Source organism: Morone saxatilis, unplaced genomic scaffold, assembly GCF_004916995.1.
Source record: "Morone saxatilis isolate NCDOM2014 unplaced genomic scaffold, NCSU_SB_2.0 Contig17, whole genome shotgun sequence".
In the NCBI taxonomy this organism is placed as follows: domain Eukaryota; kingdom Metazoa; phylum Chordata; class Actinopteri; family Moronidae; genus Morone; species Morone saxatilis.
Genome location: NW_023339729.1, coordinates 17,638,700 through 17,656,777, shown reverse-complemented (window position 1 = coordinate 17,656,777; position 18,078 = coordinate 17,638,700). Strand labels below are relative to the sequence as shown.

Sequence of the window (18,078 nt, the reverse complement as noted above, 5' to 3'; positions counted from 1 at the left end):
TGTGTGTGTATGTGTGTTTGTTTGCATGAATGAATTAGGATTTAAAGTATCAGGCCCAAGACAGCTTCATGATGATGGATGATGCTGTGCTGTGTATGTGCTTCAGTCAGGATACAGATCTACTGGCAACTGGAGCTCAGAATGGGAAAATAAAGGTTGGATCTTATAATACTGCCTTACAATACTGTTTAATTTAATCTTGTTATCACTGTATGTTAATATAGTGAAATATGGGAGAATTATGTCGTGTTATCAGCTGAGATAATACTCTTGTTCAAGGATTAGTCTTGAATCTTCTCTCCCAAAAATGTGTGTGTTGTGCCGAAAAGGTGTGGAAGATCCAGAGTGGCTTGTGTCTGCGAAGGTTTGAGCATGCCCACAACAAAGGTGTGACCTGCCTGAGCTTCTCCAAGGACAGCAACCAGATCCTTAGTGCCTCCTTTAACCAGACCATCAGGTGGGATGTACCATGCTTTCTGTGCAGTGAACACAATGCAGACACATATGTTATCTAATACGGACCATAGCATCTTCAGAAATGTCTGTTTTCATGGCTGAGACACTGACTCTGACTGATATCCATAGTAGTAACATTGTCATATAATATGATTCATATAACATTACTCACATCAGCTAGGAGGTCTTAAAGAGCATCGCAAATGGTTAATTACATGACATTGAATTGGAGAGGAAACAGGGAGATTAAATGAAAAAGGTCAATATATACATAAATGTTTCATATTAAATAGATATATAAATGGTAAAAAATTAATTAAATGTTATGAACAAGTCAATTATATGATACATATAAATACATACATAAATAAATACCTAATACAGTAAATTACAATTTTAGTTTTTAAAAGGGAAGTAAATACCTGAATTCACAAATGATGTACCAATCGTTTTAAAATAGAAACAAACAACATGGTGGGAGCCTTGTTATGGCAAAACTTTGTTTGTCTACTGTGGGAGGAAGTGAGGGCTCTCCCTGACCTCAGACATGATTCACAAAAGTTTCAAAATGCATACATGAATGTGAGTTCAGCTGGAAGGCAGGTAGCAACCCACATTGGATTAGCAGAATGCTGCCACAGTAATGCATATAAATGATAACAGAACTGACCAAAACTGAATATAGCCATGCAATACAGAGTTAGCTAGTTAGAAACTGTGGACACATTTAATGGAATTCAGTTGTATATTTGTTGAATTTTTAATATCCTGTTATTTATTTGGGCATCAGTTCTATTTCCTATGCTTTTAAATAATTATAATTCCATGCAGATGTCAGACATCACATGTTGCTTGCCTGAGTCGTGCACCTGAATGTAAATATGCTGGGGGAAGGACGTTTATCTTTCACTTCCTCTCTCTCTCTCTCACATACACACACAGACACACACACACTGAAACCCCTTCATAGTTGAGGAGTTGAATATCTATTTCTGACTCCTGGGGGGTGTGAGCTGAGCCTCACCGCTGTGTTGGAAGCACATGTGCTGTGTGGGTGTAACTGAGTGAGACCATGTGCTCGGGCACAAAGCTGCAACGTGTTCCTTCCCTTGCAATTCCACGAGCTGGGAGTCTGACTCGTTTACATTCGCAAAATCCTCACAGAGACGCAGTGAATCAGTGAGCATTAGACGTTTTGTCATGGTTTGGCTAATCTGCACCCAGTCACTCCACAGAGCTAAAAATAACTCATCGGCTGCTCAGCAACATGTTTGTCTGCTTTCAAGAAAAATCCCCCCTTGAGTTGAATAAAAACATGGTTTGTTAATGAGTGAGAGCTGCTGTTTTATTTAATTTAGTATTTCCTAACAGCTTTTATGTCTGCCATTTTCAGAATCCACGAATTGAGGTCAGGAAAGACACTAAAGGAGTTAAACGGCCATTCATCGTTTGTAAATGATGCATCTTTCACTGAGGATGGATTTCACATCATCAGTGGCTCATCTGATGGAACAGTTAAGGTACAATAAGTAAATTATATTACTATAATTCATGTATTTCTTGTGCTGAATCAGTATTATTATGTAGCAGGAACAGTGCTGTAATATTGTGATATTTGTCACTCAGTGGATTTATTCATATTTTAGATTTGGAACACAAAAACCTGCGAATGCATCCACACTTTCAAATCTCTGTCCCGGACATCGGAGGTCCCCGTCAACAATGTGATTCCTCTACCCCAAAATCCCGAGCACTTTGTGATTTGTAACCACTCCAACACAGTGGTCATCATGAACATGCACGGTCAGGTGAGAGCTCTATGAAATATAATCTATTCATGATCAATATTCATATCTAATGAACAAGAGGTACTTTCATAACAAGATTGATTGTATTTACAGAATACTGCCATATTTGTTTAATCCATATATATATTGTTAATATTTTTTGTTAAAAACCTAAATTAACTAGTGTACAGCCATGCTAGCAGCTCTGTGAGGCTGTACTGTCGCAAAGCGATGCTTTTTAGATAAATGTTGGTAACATGCTCATATTTAGTGGATATAATGTTTACCATGTCCACCATCTTAGTTTAGAGTGTTGGCATGGTAACATTTGCAAATTAGTGCCAAAAACAAGTATAACCTAGGCTGATTGGAAGGTCTTTAGTTTTGTAGATATCTGGTCAAAAAACAAATAAAAATTTAGACCTGATGATGGCACTAGAGGGAAAGTCAGAGGATAACCAGATGATGAGTTCATGAGAGGTCTGCAGCAAATTTCATGGCAATACATTGCGTAGTTGTTTAAACATTTTACATAAAAACCTAAAATGTCACCTGTACAGTGGTGCTAGAAATGGTAAATGGACTGTACTTCTATAACACCTTTCTAGTCTTCTGACCACTCAAAGTTACATTTAGCGGGAGGAGCCAGGGATCAAACCACCGACCTTCTCATTAGTAGACAACCTGCTCTACTTCCTGAGCCACAACCACCCACAAAATAGGGCTTCAATAAGACTGTGGGATTCATCCTCTGTGGACCATGATTGTACAAAATGTCAATCCATCCAATAGCTAAAGGGATATTTCAGTCTGGACGAGTCTGACTGATCGAATAATTGCCATCACTAGCAACGCTGCCAGCTAATAAAAAGCGAACACATTTGAAAATTTCCTGAACATTCTGCTAATACACACACACAATACCTGAGCATGTCTTCTCCTCTTCCTCCTCAGACCATGAAGACTTTCAGCTCAGATAAAAAGGAAGGAGCCAACTTTGTGTGTTGTACCCTGTCACCCCGCGGGGAGTGGATTTACTGTGTGGGAGAAGACTTAGTGCTGTACTGCTTCAACTATACAACAGGAAGGCTGCAGAAAACGCTGACCGTAAGCTCTACTCCTAATATTCGCTCATTATCAAAGTCTGTGAGAGGTGGCAGTACATCCACACTCGTGTGAAATGTGATTTGTTTAAAAAAAAAAAAAAAAACTGGACTGTCTGTGTTTTTTATCTAGTTATTTTTTGTTTCACTTGACACTCTGATTATGTCACTGCTGCTGTGGAACAATCCTACTGGATGGCTAGCAAGGGAACAGTAAAGTTGATGGGAAATGGAGAATGTATGCTGATCTGTGTTCGTCTGCGCCCACAGGTTCACGAGAAAGAGGTAATTGGCATCGCTCACCACCCACATGAGAATCTGATTGCCACATACAGCGAGGACGGCCTCCTAAGGCTATGGAAGCCTTAAACTTCATCCTAATACGGAGGACCCAGAGAGCCTTACGTGTGGTTATAAAGCAATTCATTCATTTCTATGTAATAAAAAAGAGATGGGTTAATACAACTTTACAAATGGATACATTAAGCCATCAGTTAACGATAAACCAGTTAATTGATTAAGAGAACGATCTCACCACAAGGTCCATTAAGTAGCTTTAGTTCATGATCTTCATCGGCAGATAGATTTTTCCAGTTGTCATGGAATTGTGTTGGTTTTTTTTCCTTGTGCACTTTAAGGTTTTCTTGTCAATGGTGTAGAAAACTGCAGTTTAGAATAACAACTGATTACAACAGTCAGTGTTAAGAAGAATAAATAAGAATTCACTTGAGAAGAATAAACTTGGACCTCAGCAATCGATATTTTTAAATGAACTTATGTATTATGTAATTCCTGCCAATCATTTCAATATGTCAACAGGTAAAGGTGATAGCCAATGCAAGTGTTTGTTATATAAAGGAACTGTCAATATTTTATATTTTCTTATTAATCCCATGAGAAGACCACATAATTGACTTTGCTGAAGATGTAAATCTTCACTTTGGTCACAAACCAATATATAGTTTTATTTTCTTTTTGAGAAAAAGGTAAACAACTTGCTAAAAGGTCTGGGCATTGCAGTTTTTACTGAATGTTGGTACTTGTTGGTACTTGTATTATACCAAAACCAATACTTGCAGTATTGGTTTTGGTATAATACACACATATTTGTAAATTCATTATCTATTTTTTAATATTTGTTTTATTTAATTAGTGATTAACTTTCTTTGCTTTATGAACTTCTGTAGGACTTTCTAGGTCCTCCATACTGTACACGCACTTCCTCATGGATTCACCAGTGCAGTTTGAATCCCCATTTTCATCTCTTCTGTCTTTATTAGACATGAAAATGCATGATGGTAAACTGTCGTGAAAATATTTATAATAAAAATGGCCTCTTGTTTGGGCATAAACAAACAATATCAGGTATATCATTTGTCAGCTTTGGTTTATAATAATACTTTTGTATCTTTGATTGAATGATTATGGTTCAAATGTTTAATGATTTGTTTTGTCCTGTATGTCCCCTGCATGCTACCTCAGTACACTGTCTAAATGTGGCTCTACAATAATTTTAGTACTCCTTAAGAATATGCATGGTGACTAAAGACAAACCTCAGTTGAGCTCCAGTGACATTCTGTATACTCTGTGTGTATATAATAAATGTACTTTATTGTAAGTTTGTTGCATTGACCGTAGTCAGTGTTCCTGTGCATCAGTAGGACGTGTATGCCTGCAAGAAACAGAACTACTGCCTCGACCAGTATTTATTATTTGTACTATGCGGGACTGTCACATGTCCCTGATCATCCATATATCACCGTTGCGAAATAATGTCATCACACTCTATTTTGTATATTCATAATGTTATATATATATATATATATATATATTATTGCCAATCATGTCAAAAATGATTATCAATACAATTTAAAAACCCTTTACAGTTGCCAGTGTTGTGCGTCATTATAAAAAATAAAAATACAAAAAAATTCATGTTTCAGTTGTAAAGAGATTTAAAAAAGTATAAAATCAAAGAAAAGAATATTCTTACACCAGAATATTTTAATTTGGGGCAAGAATTATTAAAAACTGTTCAAAGGCACCTAGTTATAAAGCCTGATATTTCCAAATTTAATGTCCATTCTGGGCTACTGTAGAAACATGGTGGTTCAACAAGGCGAATGCTTCTAGATTCTAAAGTAACGAAACAAGCTTCTTATTTTCAGGTGATTATACACTAACAAAAACATACCTATGAATATTATATTGCATTTCTATAATAAATCCTCCTGTTACACACTGGACCTTTAAGGGAATCAATTTTATCTTGGTAAAAAAAAAAATACTACAACTATAAAATGACGACTGTAGTAGAAAAAGTAGAGGTTGTTGCAGTTTTAAGCTTTTGTTTTTACTTTAAAACCATCATCAGGATCTAAAAAAAAAAGTTCTACTCTAAAACTCTACTCCTTAACGTTTTATCAAAAATATCACTCACACATAGTAATACCACAATCCAGAGAGACCATTAAACTGAATTTAATTAGAAAACATGAGCATAAACAAGTAGATCATTGGTCCTAACACACATACAGTAAAATTTAAGAACATGAAGACAATTAAGCTGAGTTCCCCTGACATTATGAGTACTCGTATAAATTTGCATCTGTTTCAAGAACAATTGTGAAACAATTTAATTAATCTCCCTTCTGGTGAGCATAGTTGTGTTTTTACAATATCCAAGGCAAAGTCACCACTGAAAGAAAAAAAAAACTGCATTATCATGTAGCTTCAAGTTAAGTTATGATAAGGCTTTGAAACAGGCAGACACTTCAATGAGGTATCAGATGTGCCGATTTTAAGTCCCTCCATAACCTCCCACCGACCCATTTGGCATTTAAAATTCGGACTAGAAATATGACAAAAGACACACATAATAGCTTGTGGGCCAACAGGAGAAAAAAGCCATCAAATACTCTAAACTGCTAGTATGATTAAAATTTGTCATTTAAGTTCCAAATTTACATAACTGAACTCTTCACTTTCTAATGATTAAAAAATCGTATACCCAAAATAATCTCAAGAACATTCGACTTCTAAACAAACCAAGACATGAGCCATTCTTCTTTGTACAACTTGGGTGCCACTTGGCACTGTTTAAAGAGAGGGAAAACATTTGCCATTAAGGCATTATGGGCCTGTTACAAGAAGAAAGTTTACAGAGTTATCAGGCAACTTTAAGCACATAAAATATGGAATATAGAATCATGTTAAAATTTGCCTTCTTAGCTTCAGTGCTCGGACACCCTCCCAGATCTGTTAATTGTTTGAAAAAATAAAGTGACTTACTCATCTTTGACCTTTTGTTTCTGAATACCTACCCCCTCCATTAACTGCAGACATATTTGGCTCATATCAAACTGTGTTGTATACACACACACACACAAATGTTCCGCTTTCCACACAAGGTTTCCAAAACAAAAACAAATGTGCCGCATCGCCACAGACGAATGACTGCAGCTCGAAAGTACAAACATTAAATGGAATTTAAATATCAGTTGGAATAATGCAGAATTGAATGGCCTGAACCTACATACTGCAAAGCCTGAATCATTATTACCTTTACACCCAACTCATATCTTCTTGTCACATTTTCAAGATTGTTTACAAATGTCTAGAAAATAGCCCTTGAAAGGGTAAAACAGCACAAAAGTTTGAACTCAAGTCTCCATGCACATCCCTCTCCGCCACCGTCTGAAGATTGAGTCTTCACACACACACACACACGAGATTGAACAAGTCATCAACAAGTGGTTTACAACAACTGATTTAGTAACACTTTAAAAAAAGGTTATTTTCATATTAGTATTGGCATCCGCTTTAGTGTAACTGCATGACAAGCTGGCAGTCTTTGTTTAAACAAGTACGTTTTTCTTTCTTCTGAAGCCCCTGTAATATCAGTCCTCGACTCTAATCACAGTGTGACTGGGAAAAAACAAAACAAACAAAAACAAAAAACGTCCCAGAGATGACAAGGAATCCTGTTCACCCAGATCTGAGTGTAGTCTTGTGACTGTAAGATACTCTACTCCATCCAAAAAGTATTCTAATAAATCATGAGGGTGTTGGGACACAGCTTTATGCATCAGCCTGAAAGAAAACTTCAACAAGTGAACAGTTACGATTTTTAAGAGAAGTAATTAAATAAAAAGTGCACAAAAAAATCCCAAAAGGTGCCTTGCTTTAGAGATGAGGGTGCGGGCTTGTGGCATAAGAACAGGCCAGTTGTTATTTAAGATGTCTGGCACTGAACGCCTCCAGTGCAGTCGTCTTCATCCATGTAGTAGTACTGATGGTTGCGTCTTTTTCTGTTCTCCAAGTCACAGTCCTCCAGGTCGGCGTAGATGTAGAGGTCATCGTCCATACTCTCCGGCTGCTCTGCATCCAGCTTTTCGGGGAGGTAGCGCTCCAGCTCCTTCAGCTTCGGATTGGGCAGGAAATTGGCTTGTGGGAAGACCACCTACAGGGAGCAACCGTAAACTATTTGCTTACAACAACCATGTAACCATTCGGCACTGTCAGTTTTATATTTTGTGGTTCATGTGTAAAACCGCTGACTTCTCTTTGCTGTTCGTTGGTATTTCATTGGTGAACCAAGACTAAACATAACAGGTGATTTAACATAGGACAGATGTGATAGACAAGACAGTGTGACAAGCTTTACATTATGAAGACTTGCACAGAGAATGCGGTAAAAGCGCAAGATGGGGTTTGCAGATAGTCATGTATGGGCATTGTGTGTGTGTGTGTGCGTGTGACTAAAAATAAAATAGATAAATAAAAGGGGAGATCGATTAAAAAGTGGACATTAAAAAAACTTCTTACCGAGAAATTAATAATAAGGCGTCCCTTCTCAAACGGTCTGCGATGCATGGGCATCCCCTCATTTAAGACGCACTTGGTGTCTCCAGGTTTGATTAATGTCCCTGTGATTAAAAAACAAACATGAGTCACATTTAGCATTAAAAACTGAAAACATGAAAACTATAGTCTACATCCGGTTGTCATTTGAAATAATCTTGCCAATGCCTGATGAATTTATGTATTCTTAATTAAAGTAACTGAGCTGAGTAAGAATGAGTTTGTGGTTTATTTTTGGGAGTTTTATGGTAAAGGGTGGGTGTTGGGCTGCCTACACTGATAGAGAAGTACAAGCTTTAGTACAGAGAGGCATTTGATGATTTGATTTTTACATTTAAAACAGATGCTTTATTCTTTTATATACACTGGTCATTTCCAATAATGGGAAAGCTTATCCCTTAACTCAGTGATATTCAATATAATCATACAATAACAACAACAACTATAAAGAGCACACTTTTAGGCATTAAGTCTGATCGCCAACTAAACATCTGGCAATTTAAGAGCTTTGTATTTAAAGACATGGTCACCTGGACTTGAGGTGATGAGGAGAGTTCTGTTGTCCAGTGTCTGAACAGGCTTCTTGAAACCACACAAAGCCTCAACTAGCTGCAACTCCATTGACATGATCAGGTCCTCTCCTTTCCTGATGACAACAATTTGTGGAGAAAAAAGCAGAGGTGATTTTACTGGGTTGACTGTGATTGGGAGTGTGCTGCTATGTATCACAGGGTAGCATGCCAACTACTACGATGAATAGTGGGTGGATTTAATAAAAAGGTAACTCGTCTAATTTAAATTTAATCATGTTCCACTCCAAACAGGATGCAATGTCAAGTGGGACTTTTGAGTAATAATATTTTTTACTGACCTCTACAGACCAGAATTGATGCTTCTACTTTGCAGGGAAGCACCAACTCCCTCACTATTTACTTGGTGGTACTAGGTGGACTTTCTGTTTAACTTTGTATTCTTAATTTAATTTATAGCTCTAATATCAATTGATACAGACAGTGAATTGTATTTGGCATCAGAATGAAGTGTATTCCTTAAAAACATATTTTTTAAAAAAAGACAGTAAGTGAAGAAAACAATATTTATTTCTTGTTACCTTGTGAACTAGAAATATGACCTGTTTTGTGAGGAGCAGCACCCGGGCAGTTTTTGTCCACGTTTTCCTTTAATGTTTTTTTAATCTTTTATCTTTTATTAATCTACAAATAAAAGCCTGCTTATTTTTCCAGCACACCTCCCTTCCAGCACATTTCACCATGCTACCTTGCACCTATTATCCTCAAAAGAATAATATCATGTATCTGATATAATTACATGAGAAATAAAAGACACTTGTCAACAGGGAATATATTACCTGGTGAATTGTGGATGTTCTCGCTGGTCCAAGACAATAATGATATCACCTGGTTCAATTCCTGGCTCCTGGTCTCCCTCTCCATGGAAAACGATCTTCTGGCCATCTCTCATTCCTGTGGAAGTTTAGTGAACAGGTGATGGATGTGCAATATTTGGTTTTCTGGCTCAGTCTTCTGTCAGTCACTGTTGCATTTAGATAAACTCTCCCTCATCTCTCACCTTTGTCAATGTGGACCTCCAAAATCTTCTTCTGCCGCAGGATCTTTCGACCCCCACATGCTTTGCAGCGGTCCTTGTGGCTGATTCGCTGTCCTTGGCCCTGACAGCTGTGGCACACTGTGGACACTTGCTGGACCATACCTGGTAAGAGTTGGTGCATGTGAACCTGCATGCCCGTGCCATGGCAAGTCATGCACACCTGTGCGGCTCCTTTCCGACTCCCACGACCTGCCAAAAAATAAATAAACTGTCAGCACACTGGATAACAAAGATGAAGGCTATTTTTGTTTTAGGTTTATATAAAGCTTTGGTGACCTGGTGAGCAAGGCCTGGATTACATTTACAAGACTGACTTGCTTTGTTATCGGACAAAGAGCCTTATCATGGCCTGTGTGTGCTGAAAAGCCTGCTCAGATTACTTGACAAGTTCAGTGATGGATGCTAACAAGGCCGTGTAAAAAGTAACTCGCATAGCAAAAGACGTACCTTCACATCTCTCACAAATAGTATTCTTCTGGAGAGCAAGTTTCCTTGTAGCTCCGTTATAAAGATCTTCCAGTGTCACTGAAATCTGATGAACAATGTTCTTGCCTGAGGGGAAAACAAATCACAGACTTTAGCAATGCTGTTTCTTGGAATAAAGTTGGCAATTGATAAAACTTCATCAATACACACTCCTTTTTTTGGTTCCTTAGCATCCGTTTCTTTTCATATTGCATACTACACGTGCTGAAATAAACAAGCCTATTTCTGCTACTGATCATAAACTACAAATAATAAATAATGGAAGATGACACTCATCTACAGATGGGGTGCAGTTGTGATAATGTAATTCCTTACAAACAAAAATGGATTCAAGATACATTCTTGTTTTGTTCCCTTTAAAAGAACAGCTGCAGGGAAAAAAGGAAAAGTGCTTGTGTCAAACGTGTTCCAATGTAGAGCTTATAGCCCACTGTGTACAGGAAGCTTGAGTTTGATACCAATGTTGATATTTGAGAGTTTAAAAAAAATCAAATGATATATTGGCCAGTACTCATTTTATTTTTACAGCCCATAAATAAACATTTTGGAACTAATCTTGGATAAGGTTCCTAAAACAATTTCCCCTTTTTTTTTTAACAATTGCAACCAATAAATGTATTGTGCAAGACAAAGTTGAAAAAGAAACTTGTCTTTGGTGAACAAAAGACAAACAGAATGATGATGGCCTTTCTGTACCTTAATTTCTTGTCATTTATTGCCTGACACATGCTGATAACAATATACTGTCACTGAACTATTGCTAATAATTTATCTAAAAGAGCTGTGATAATTAATCAATTGAAAGAAAATGAATAGCACTACTTTGATAACCGGTTAACTGTCAATCATTTACAAGCAAAAATGTTAAACATTTGATGACTCTATGTTCCCAAAAGTGAGAATTTGCAGATTTTCTTGGTCTTACATAACAGTAAATTGACTGTTCAAGTGTTCAACACTGCAATTTCCTCCTCAAAGAACTGGCTCTGGCTATTTATATAACTCGATCATATCGCAAAACTTTCAAACCAGAAATACAGACACTTTACAAACTTCAAACATCAGCTCAGCTTAGTGATTATTTCACTAATATTTCCTCCCGTACCTTTTCGCTCTCTGTGCATCCGACTGCCCCCACCAAAAAACAAGTCAAAGATGTCCATTGGCGATGCACAGCCGCCGCCGCCGCCGCCAGTCCCTCCTTCCTTTATAGCCTTTTCACCTCCACGGTCATAAAGGTCTCTCTTCTTGGCATCTGACAACACCTCATATGCCTGTGAGATCTGCTTGAACTAGAAAAGAAACAACAACATACTTCTTTGAAGGGGGCCAAGAAACATTTTGGCAATATACAGCTGCTTCAAACAAATTCAGCTCTTTGACAGTGTGTGAAAAATAACAACAGAGGTCTCCAAATACTACTCTTATACTTTTATATGGCAGATTTAACAAAAACTACTCATACCCTGTTTCATCTGACTCATTAGATCAATGAATTTCACAGTATCTGACATCCAGATTGATTTTTCACATTAATAAAGCTGTATTTACAGTATTGAAATATATATTTTTCAGTATACATTTGCCATTTCTATGCAAGAAATAGCTGCTAATGTTAATGTTTAGGAGTGTACTAAAAGACACTTACCTTCTCTCCCTCTGTAGGGTTTTTGTCGGGGTGATATTTCAAAGCTAGTTTGCGATAGGCCCTTTTCAGTTCGTCAGGAGTAGCATTAGGTTTCACACCCAATGTGTTATAGAAGCCCATTTCTTTTACCATCTTTGTCTTTAACGAATAACCTTGAAAAAGTAAAAAGGAAGGTAAAACACATGAGTGCTTGGATATTCAGTTACTTAAACGTATTCCAAACTTTACAAAAAAAAACACAGCATTACTAGAATGACCTCGCCTAGCAATATGAAGCTTCTAAACGTAGAACAGAAAACGTGGTAAGAATTTGAATGAAGTGGTATATGTTGCTACGTCAATATGTCGTTGTGACAAGAGGAACGGGCTTCCTTTTATAAACGCAAAAACAAAGCATATCAATGTATGCCTGTATGAAAATGTCTCACTGGTCTTGTGTATATATGCTCACCTACAGTATGTATGAGAAGTGCACTACAGTGACGCACAATGACACCATGAGGATGCTTTTGTAGTGCTAAAACTTTGTTGGATTCTGATGTGTTTTTCAAATCCTATTTCTTTCTTCATGACTGTTTTTTTTCACAGCAATTCTTCCTACGAGTTAATCTGGAACTCACGAAACAAGTCTGTTCCCTCCACAGTATGGAGATTATATGGAAATCACGCTCTCATTGCCCTCCTCCCCTCATTGTTAAAACGTTGACAGAGAACCGAAACTGAAATCACTGTCAATGAACAGAAACTATCGGTGATGAAAAGATCACAAGCTTGTAAATTAAAAGCACATCAGAATAAAATAATATGACTGCAGGTGTTTGGCCTAAAAATTAACAAGTGTGTTACATGAATAGTAATTAATAGGAAGCTTTGATGTGTTTAATACCTGTATTTTATTATTAGAGTATTGAAAGTACTCTTTTTTTTGTTACATTTATTACATATGTATTACTGGATTTCATTCCTGATTCATTACTGTCTAAGCAGCATCTGAATGTTGTCAAGATGATGGCTAATTTTAACAACTGTATACTGTTGGGTACTTTCAACTAGAAGAATGCTACTGGTCATATGTTGGAGTTATACAATTTGATCTGTAAAGTAACTAGTAATAACTATTACTGTCAGATAAATGTAGATAGTATCACCTTCTGAAATGTAGTGGAGTAAACGTGTAAATAAAGCCCCTTAAATTTCTACTCGGGTACTTGTTTCAATGTACTCGGTTACATCCCAGCACTGGTAAATAACTACTTTATCTTCTGCCTTTTTTTATATTTGGACTATGAGTCTGACATAACGATTACACAGCAGACATTGGACAATAACAACACACAAAGAGGCTCAAATATAACGTACTTTTTTTTTTTTTTACACGCCATTAAAACCACCGGCCTATTTTTGTTGTATCACTTAATGAAGGTATAAAGGAAAGTAGCTGTTCATATATAACGTTAACGTTATATCTCATGGTGAAAACAGCAGCAAGGTTTCAGGCCCTGCGTACTACAGCTAGCTCATGCTAACACGCTAGCCGGGCTAGTTATTTTCCCTTCTTTCTAACGTTAAACTTAAAACATAAAACGTGACACTGGTACGAACAAAACGCGTACAGATAAATGGTCAGTTCCCAACCTTGTATGAAGGCAGTGTTTTGAGTTCAGAGCGGATCTTATCGAGGCTCTTCCAGAATCTTCCACCGCCTCTAGCATGGGCAAAGACCTGCTCCAGTGACGGCAACTTCTTGCGACGAGAGTCACCAAAACAACAAGCGTGGGCTGCGGCTCCGTCGCTCTGGTAGAAAATCGCTACATAGGATGATAAAATGCCGATTTGCTGGCTTGTTAGCGGGGAGGGGAATCATAGACCCATCCGACTGCCTCACCTACAGACTGTTGTGCTGGGTCGAGGCCCAGAAACTACTATTAAAGACAAGAAATGCTCTCGGCAGCAAGGTAATGTCAGGATGCGTTAGTGTTTGATACACTGGCTGCTGTTAGCAAGTAGCTTGCAACATTAAAACAAGGAACATGTAAGGAAGTGACATACAAGTTTATTCATAAATGTCACCCGGGTAAACATTATGAGACACAGTTTAAAGGTGATATTGGTGTGAAATGTTCCTCCTGCTTATTTGGGTTACAATCATTTCCAGTTTATATCATTTCAATGTAGTTTTAATTCAGTTTGCATTTGGTTTAGTGGTATGGCATTTAAACCATTTATGTTGTCAATATTTTTTTCTATATTCTGATCCTGACAGAGGGACTTTCAAAAGCTTGTGTGAAATAAAACAAATTCAAATGTTAAGAATGTGTACAACACCACATATAATACGTTTTCAGCAGTTCGTTCTCAAGTTTGAAAGTTTGAAAAGTGTCCTGAGATAACTTCTGTTATGAATTGGCTGAATTGAAAACATATAAAAGAAAATAGTGGACAATGAAAGAAAGAAAGTAATGGTATCACACAAATTCGTTATGTCGGAAAATGAACAGTGAACATAAAGACAGTAATTATATCTTCTAAATCTTGTCTTTACGTTCATAATATGTACATGCAGTCTGATTTGAAATGTACAGCCAGGTCAGAAGCAGAAATGAATTTCCTGAATACTCTATATTGAAGTTTAATAAAATCTCCTAGAAGTATTAAAAACTAACTTTAACCTGTGCAAAATGTTATCTCTTCTCAACCAGTTGAATTGAAAGCAGAATGCAACAAAGGTTATGTCAAAGTTAAACAGGTAAGAAACACAGATTTTGGACTCTTAAGGTATTATGAAGCAGTTGTTATGCTGAGTGTTAAATACCTTTAAATCTAATCTACTTTTGAATTTAAAAATGATTATTGTGTTAAGTCTGCCTGCAGTAATGATTACTTATTTACCACTCTGTGTGTCATCTCTATCTTTATTCCAAAGCTGGGCTTGAACCCGACCTCCATAGACTCTGTGGTGGTGGGTAAGGGCAATGAGGTCAAAATGAAGCCCGGACAGAAGCTTCATATTGTCAATCAGCTCTACCAATACACTGTACAGTTCAAGGAGGATCCCACCGGGGGCCAAGACCGCACCAAAAGACCACGAGAGCCGGCTTCAGTAGACAGAGAGAGCCACAGAGAGGTTCCGGGTATGAAAGCGGCTAAACAGACAGAAAAGGTGCCCACGTTGGTCAGCCATGGAGAAGCCACAAAAAGCAGTGTAAGAAAAGTGCATGTATATAAAATATTGTATTGTTTTGATGTTTTTCTCTTGAATCTAGAACATTTATGAGTGTTTATTATATTTTACAAAAGCATGTTACCTTAAATTTGTTACAGGGAATTGGACATTGGAGCCAAGGTCTGAAGGAGTCAATGCAAGACCCAAAGATGCAGGTAGCTATTGTAAAAATAAGATTTACAGTTTGGTGTGATGCTTATTGATCTAGATCCCTCCTTGATTTGTCACTGCAAGTCTTAATTATTAAGTCTGACTAAGAATATTAAAAATCACTGTCCTCTTTCTTTTGTAGGTGTACAAGGATGATAAAGTAGTGGTAATCAAAGATAAATACCCTAAAGCTCGCTACCACTGGCTGGTCCTCCCGTGGCAGTCCATTTCCAGTCTGAAGGCCTTACGCGAGGAGCACTGCGACCTGGTGAAACACATGCATCAAATTGCTGATCAGATGGTTCAGCAGTGCCCGGATGCTAGCTCGCTAAGCTTTCGCACAGGGTACCATGCTATCCCCAGTATGAGGTGAATAATCACTGTTTGAATTGTGCAACATTTATTTCTCTGTCTTTTCCTTTTAAATGGTTCCTGTCCTTTTATAATGTGTGTTTTGTATTTCCTGCTTGCTTTTAATGGATTATATAAAGCACTCTAAATTGTATTTTGTAGGAAATTTGCTATACAAATGCACTTGTATTGCCCTGCCTTACACATTACAGCCAAAGTAAAGCACTTTGCAAAAGGTAGGGGAGAGAGAGGGTATGCGATGCAGCGAAGGGCCCGGGACAGATTCAAACCCGGGCTGCTGCGATAAGGACTCAGTCTTGATATGTGATACATTCTCGTGTGCAGTGAGCTACCAGGGTGCTGAATTGTGTTCATGTGAGTCAGTCACCCAGTATCAGTCAGAAAAGCTTTGAGAAATGATTGGCAGCAATATAAAGTATGCACAATTTGCAATAAATGGGACTGGAAGAATTCAATCCTGAAGTTCACGTGGAAGAGAATCGGCACGTGTTTGATGTGGACACACAAAATAATTACAATTTTGTCTATATTCTCTTTTACAGCCATGTACATCTCCATGTGATCAGCCAAGACTTTGACTCTCCTTGTTTAAAAAACAAAAAGCATTGGAACTCATTCACAACCGACTATTTCATGGATTCCCATGGTGAGATCAACACTTGTATGAGTAGTTAGGTTCCACAGTATTACATTGTGTCCATTACTGCATGAGTTCCTTTTTTTTTTATATCTGCAGATGTCATTCAGATGCTTGAAACAAATGGAAAGGTCGCTGTCAAAGAAGGAACCAGTGAGATGTTAAAACTACCTCTCCGCTGTCACATGTGTCACAGAGAGCTTCCAACCATACCAGCTCTGAAGGAACACCTGAAGTCTCACTTTCCCCAGTTAAGAAAGTGACCTCAAGAAGGGTACAATAGGTTAGGACGTTTATGCATTCAACCTAGGACTGCAGTGTGCTAGGCATTTTTTTGTTGATGTTAATTTAAATTTATGTTCTCATAAAACTTGTTTCAAAAAATGTAATAATGTGACCGGAATACAATCTTCATCTATAGCTTTAGTTGCATTTTCAACTCGTCATTTTTTATTAGGTGTAAGAGGAAGGTCACTTATGTTAGATTTCAGTTTTCAGTTTTTTGTAATATGGCATCTATTGTTTCCACATGTTCAAACATGTTTAAGTATGTTGTAATAAATGTTTTCAAAGAACTGACTACTGATTTTTTTATTATTTTAAATTATAGCATGTCTTCCCTGATAGTACAACACCAGTGTAATTTTATTGTCATAGTCCAAATGTAGCTTTGATTCACTAATAGTTGTATATATTTTCAGCTTTTATGGAAGATTGTGGAAGATGTCAGAATCATGGTACTAAATTTTTTGCAACTGTGTATGAGTTTGGGAAGCTCGGTCCTAAATGAATCATAAAGACCATATGTTTATATGTCTAAAGAGAAGATGAGAAGCCTTCATCAAATATCAGACACCAGATTAGTTATCTTGGTTTCACAGGCCCTCTAAAAGCCAGAGTCGCAGGTGGTTAACTACAAAACTTTGGAAACTGAAAATTGGTTTGGAATAATGAATTCGCATGTCAGCCTGGAAACAGCTAAGTGTGATAACTGAGTGGGATGCTTTGGAGATTACCCATCTTATTCCATTCTGGTTGCTGTCAGATCTGATGCTTTGAAAACAAAAATAGTATAGTATGAACAAAATTCAGAAGAGTTGGAGTGTTTAGAACAATAATTTTTGTGCCAGAGAAAGTTGTTTATATTAGCACTAATGACAGTTGTTACTGAATCATAGTTGAAGTTTTATAAGTCAGCAAATGCTGAAGTTTTACACAGCTTGAATCTGTCTGAAATATTGCAAGGAGGAGTAAGAGTAGCCCCTGTACACCTATAATCCACCCACACACTTGTGGTTTCTTTTCTGGACTGTGTGGGTGTTGACAGACAGATCTTCATTGACATCTCCATCACTCCCTGATTGGTTGTGTTCGGACAGGGAAACTTAAACCTTTATCATCTTGATGACATTATGTAATTCCCAGCATAGTTCAGCATTATTTTAAACATCCATAATAAGTGAAAACACGTGAGGGTTTGCAGTGCCTTTGTTCCTCAGTGATCTATGAGTAAGCTCTGCAGCATGAACTGTGGACGTTGTCGCCATCTACTGTAAGTTTATTTTAACATAAGCAGGGCTACATAAACAACACTCCAGGACTTTAGCTTTGAGGTACGCCTGCAAATCACTTAGCGACTCATTGTCGAGGGAGATTAAATAGTCATTTCACAAGGATAATGTCAAGTCACAAAAGGAAGTGTGGCCCGTACGGGGATCGAACC

General features: G+C 37.5%; 3 protein-coding genes across 4 annotated transcripts in view; 2 read left to right on the top strand and 1 right to left on the bottom strand.

Annotated features, from left to right (window-relative positions):
- Positions 1-4,931, top strand: part of LOC118326791 (WD40 repeat-containing protein SMU1-like) — a 9,894-nt gene extending 4,963 nt beyond the window's left edge. The window contains exons 7-12 of the mRNA XM_035659887.1: positions 39-155; positions 330-457; positions 1,850-1,976; positions 2,103-2,264; positions 3,198-3,350; positions 3,617-4,931. Of these exons, the coding sequence (XP_035515780.1) occupies positions 39-155; positions 330-457; positions 1,850-1,976; positions 2,103-2,264; positions 3,198-3,350; positions 3,617-3,715 (786 nt within the window). The 3' untranslated portion in view covers positions 3,716-4,931. The remainder of the gene's footprint in view (positions 1-38; positions 156-329; positions 458-1,849; positions 1,977-2,102; positions 2,265-3,197; positions 3,351-3,616) is intronic.
- An 881-nt stretch (positions 4,932-5,812) lies between these two features.
- On the bottom strand, positions 5,813-13,760 carry dnaja1 (DnaJ heat shock protein family (Hsp40) member A1). Its single transcript, XM_035659888.1, has 9 exons — positions 13,609-13,760; positions 11,974-12,125; positions 11,431-11,617; positions 10,287-10,391; positions 9,801-10,028; positions 9,580-9,694; positions 8,741-8,856; positions 8,175-8,275; positions 5,813-7,809 (listed from the first exon to the last, which is right to left on the bottom strand). Exons 2-9 carry the CDS (start codon positions 12,103-12,105, stop codon positions 7,582-7,584), a joined length of 1,212 nt encoding a protein of 403 aa, XP_035515781.1. The 5' UTR covers positions 12,106-12,125; positions 13,609-13,760; the 3' UTR covers positions 5,813-7,581.
- Positions 13,752-16,935, top strand: aptx (aprataxin). Of its 2 annotated transcripts, XM_035659893.1 has the most exons (7): positions 13,771-13,928; positions 14,673-14,719; positions 14,897-15,175; positions 15,295-15,351; positions 15,489-15,715; positions 16,261-16,364; positions 16,455-16,934. In XM_035659893.1, exons 1-7 carry the CDS (start codon positions 13,799-13,801, stop codon positions 16,616-16,618), a joined length of 1,008 nt encoding a protein of 335 aa, XP_035515786.1. In that variant the 5' UTR covers positions 13,771-13,798; the 3' UTR covers positions 16,619-16,934. The 2 variants fall into 2 exon arrangements, with proteins under 2 accessions (XP_035515788.1, XP_035515786.1); XM_035659895.1 differs by lacking the exon at positions 14,673-14,719 and having other exon boundaries at positions 13,752-13,928; positions 15,014-15,175; positions 16,455-16,935.
- The last annotated feature ends 1,143 nt before the right edge of the window (positions 16,936-18,078 follow it).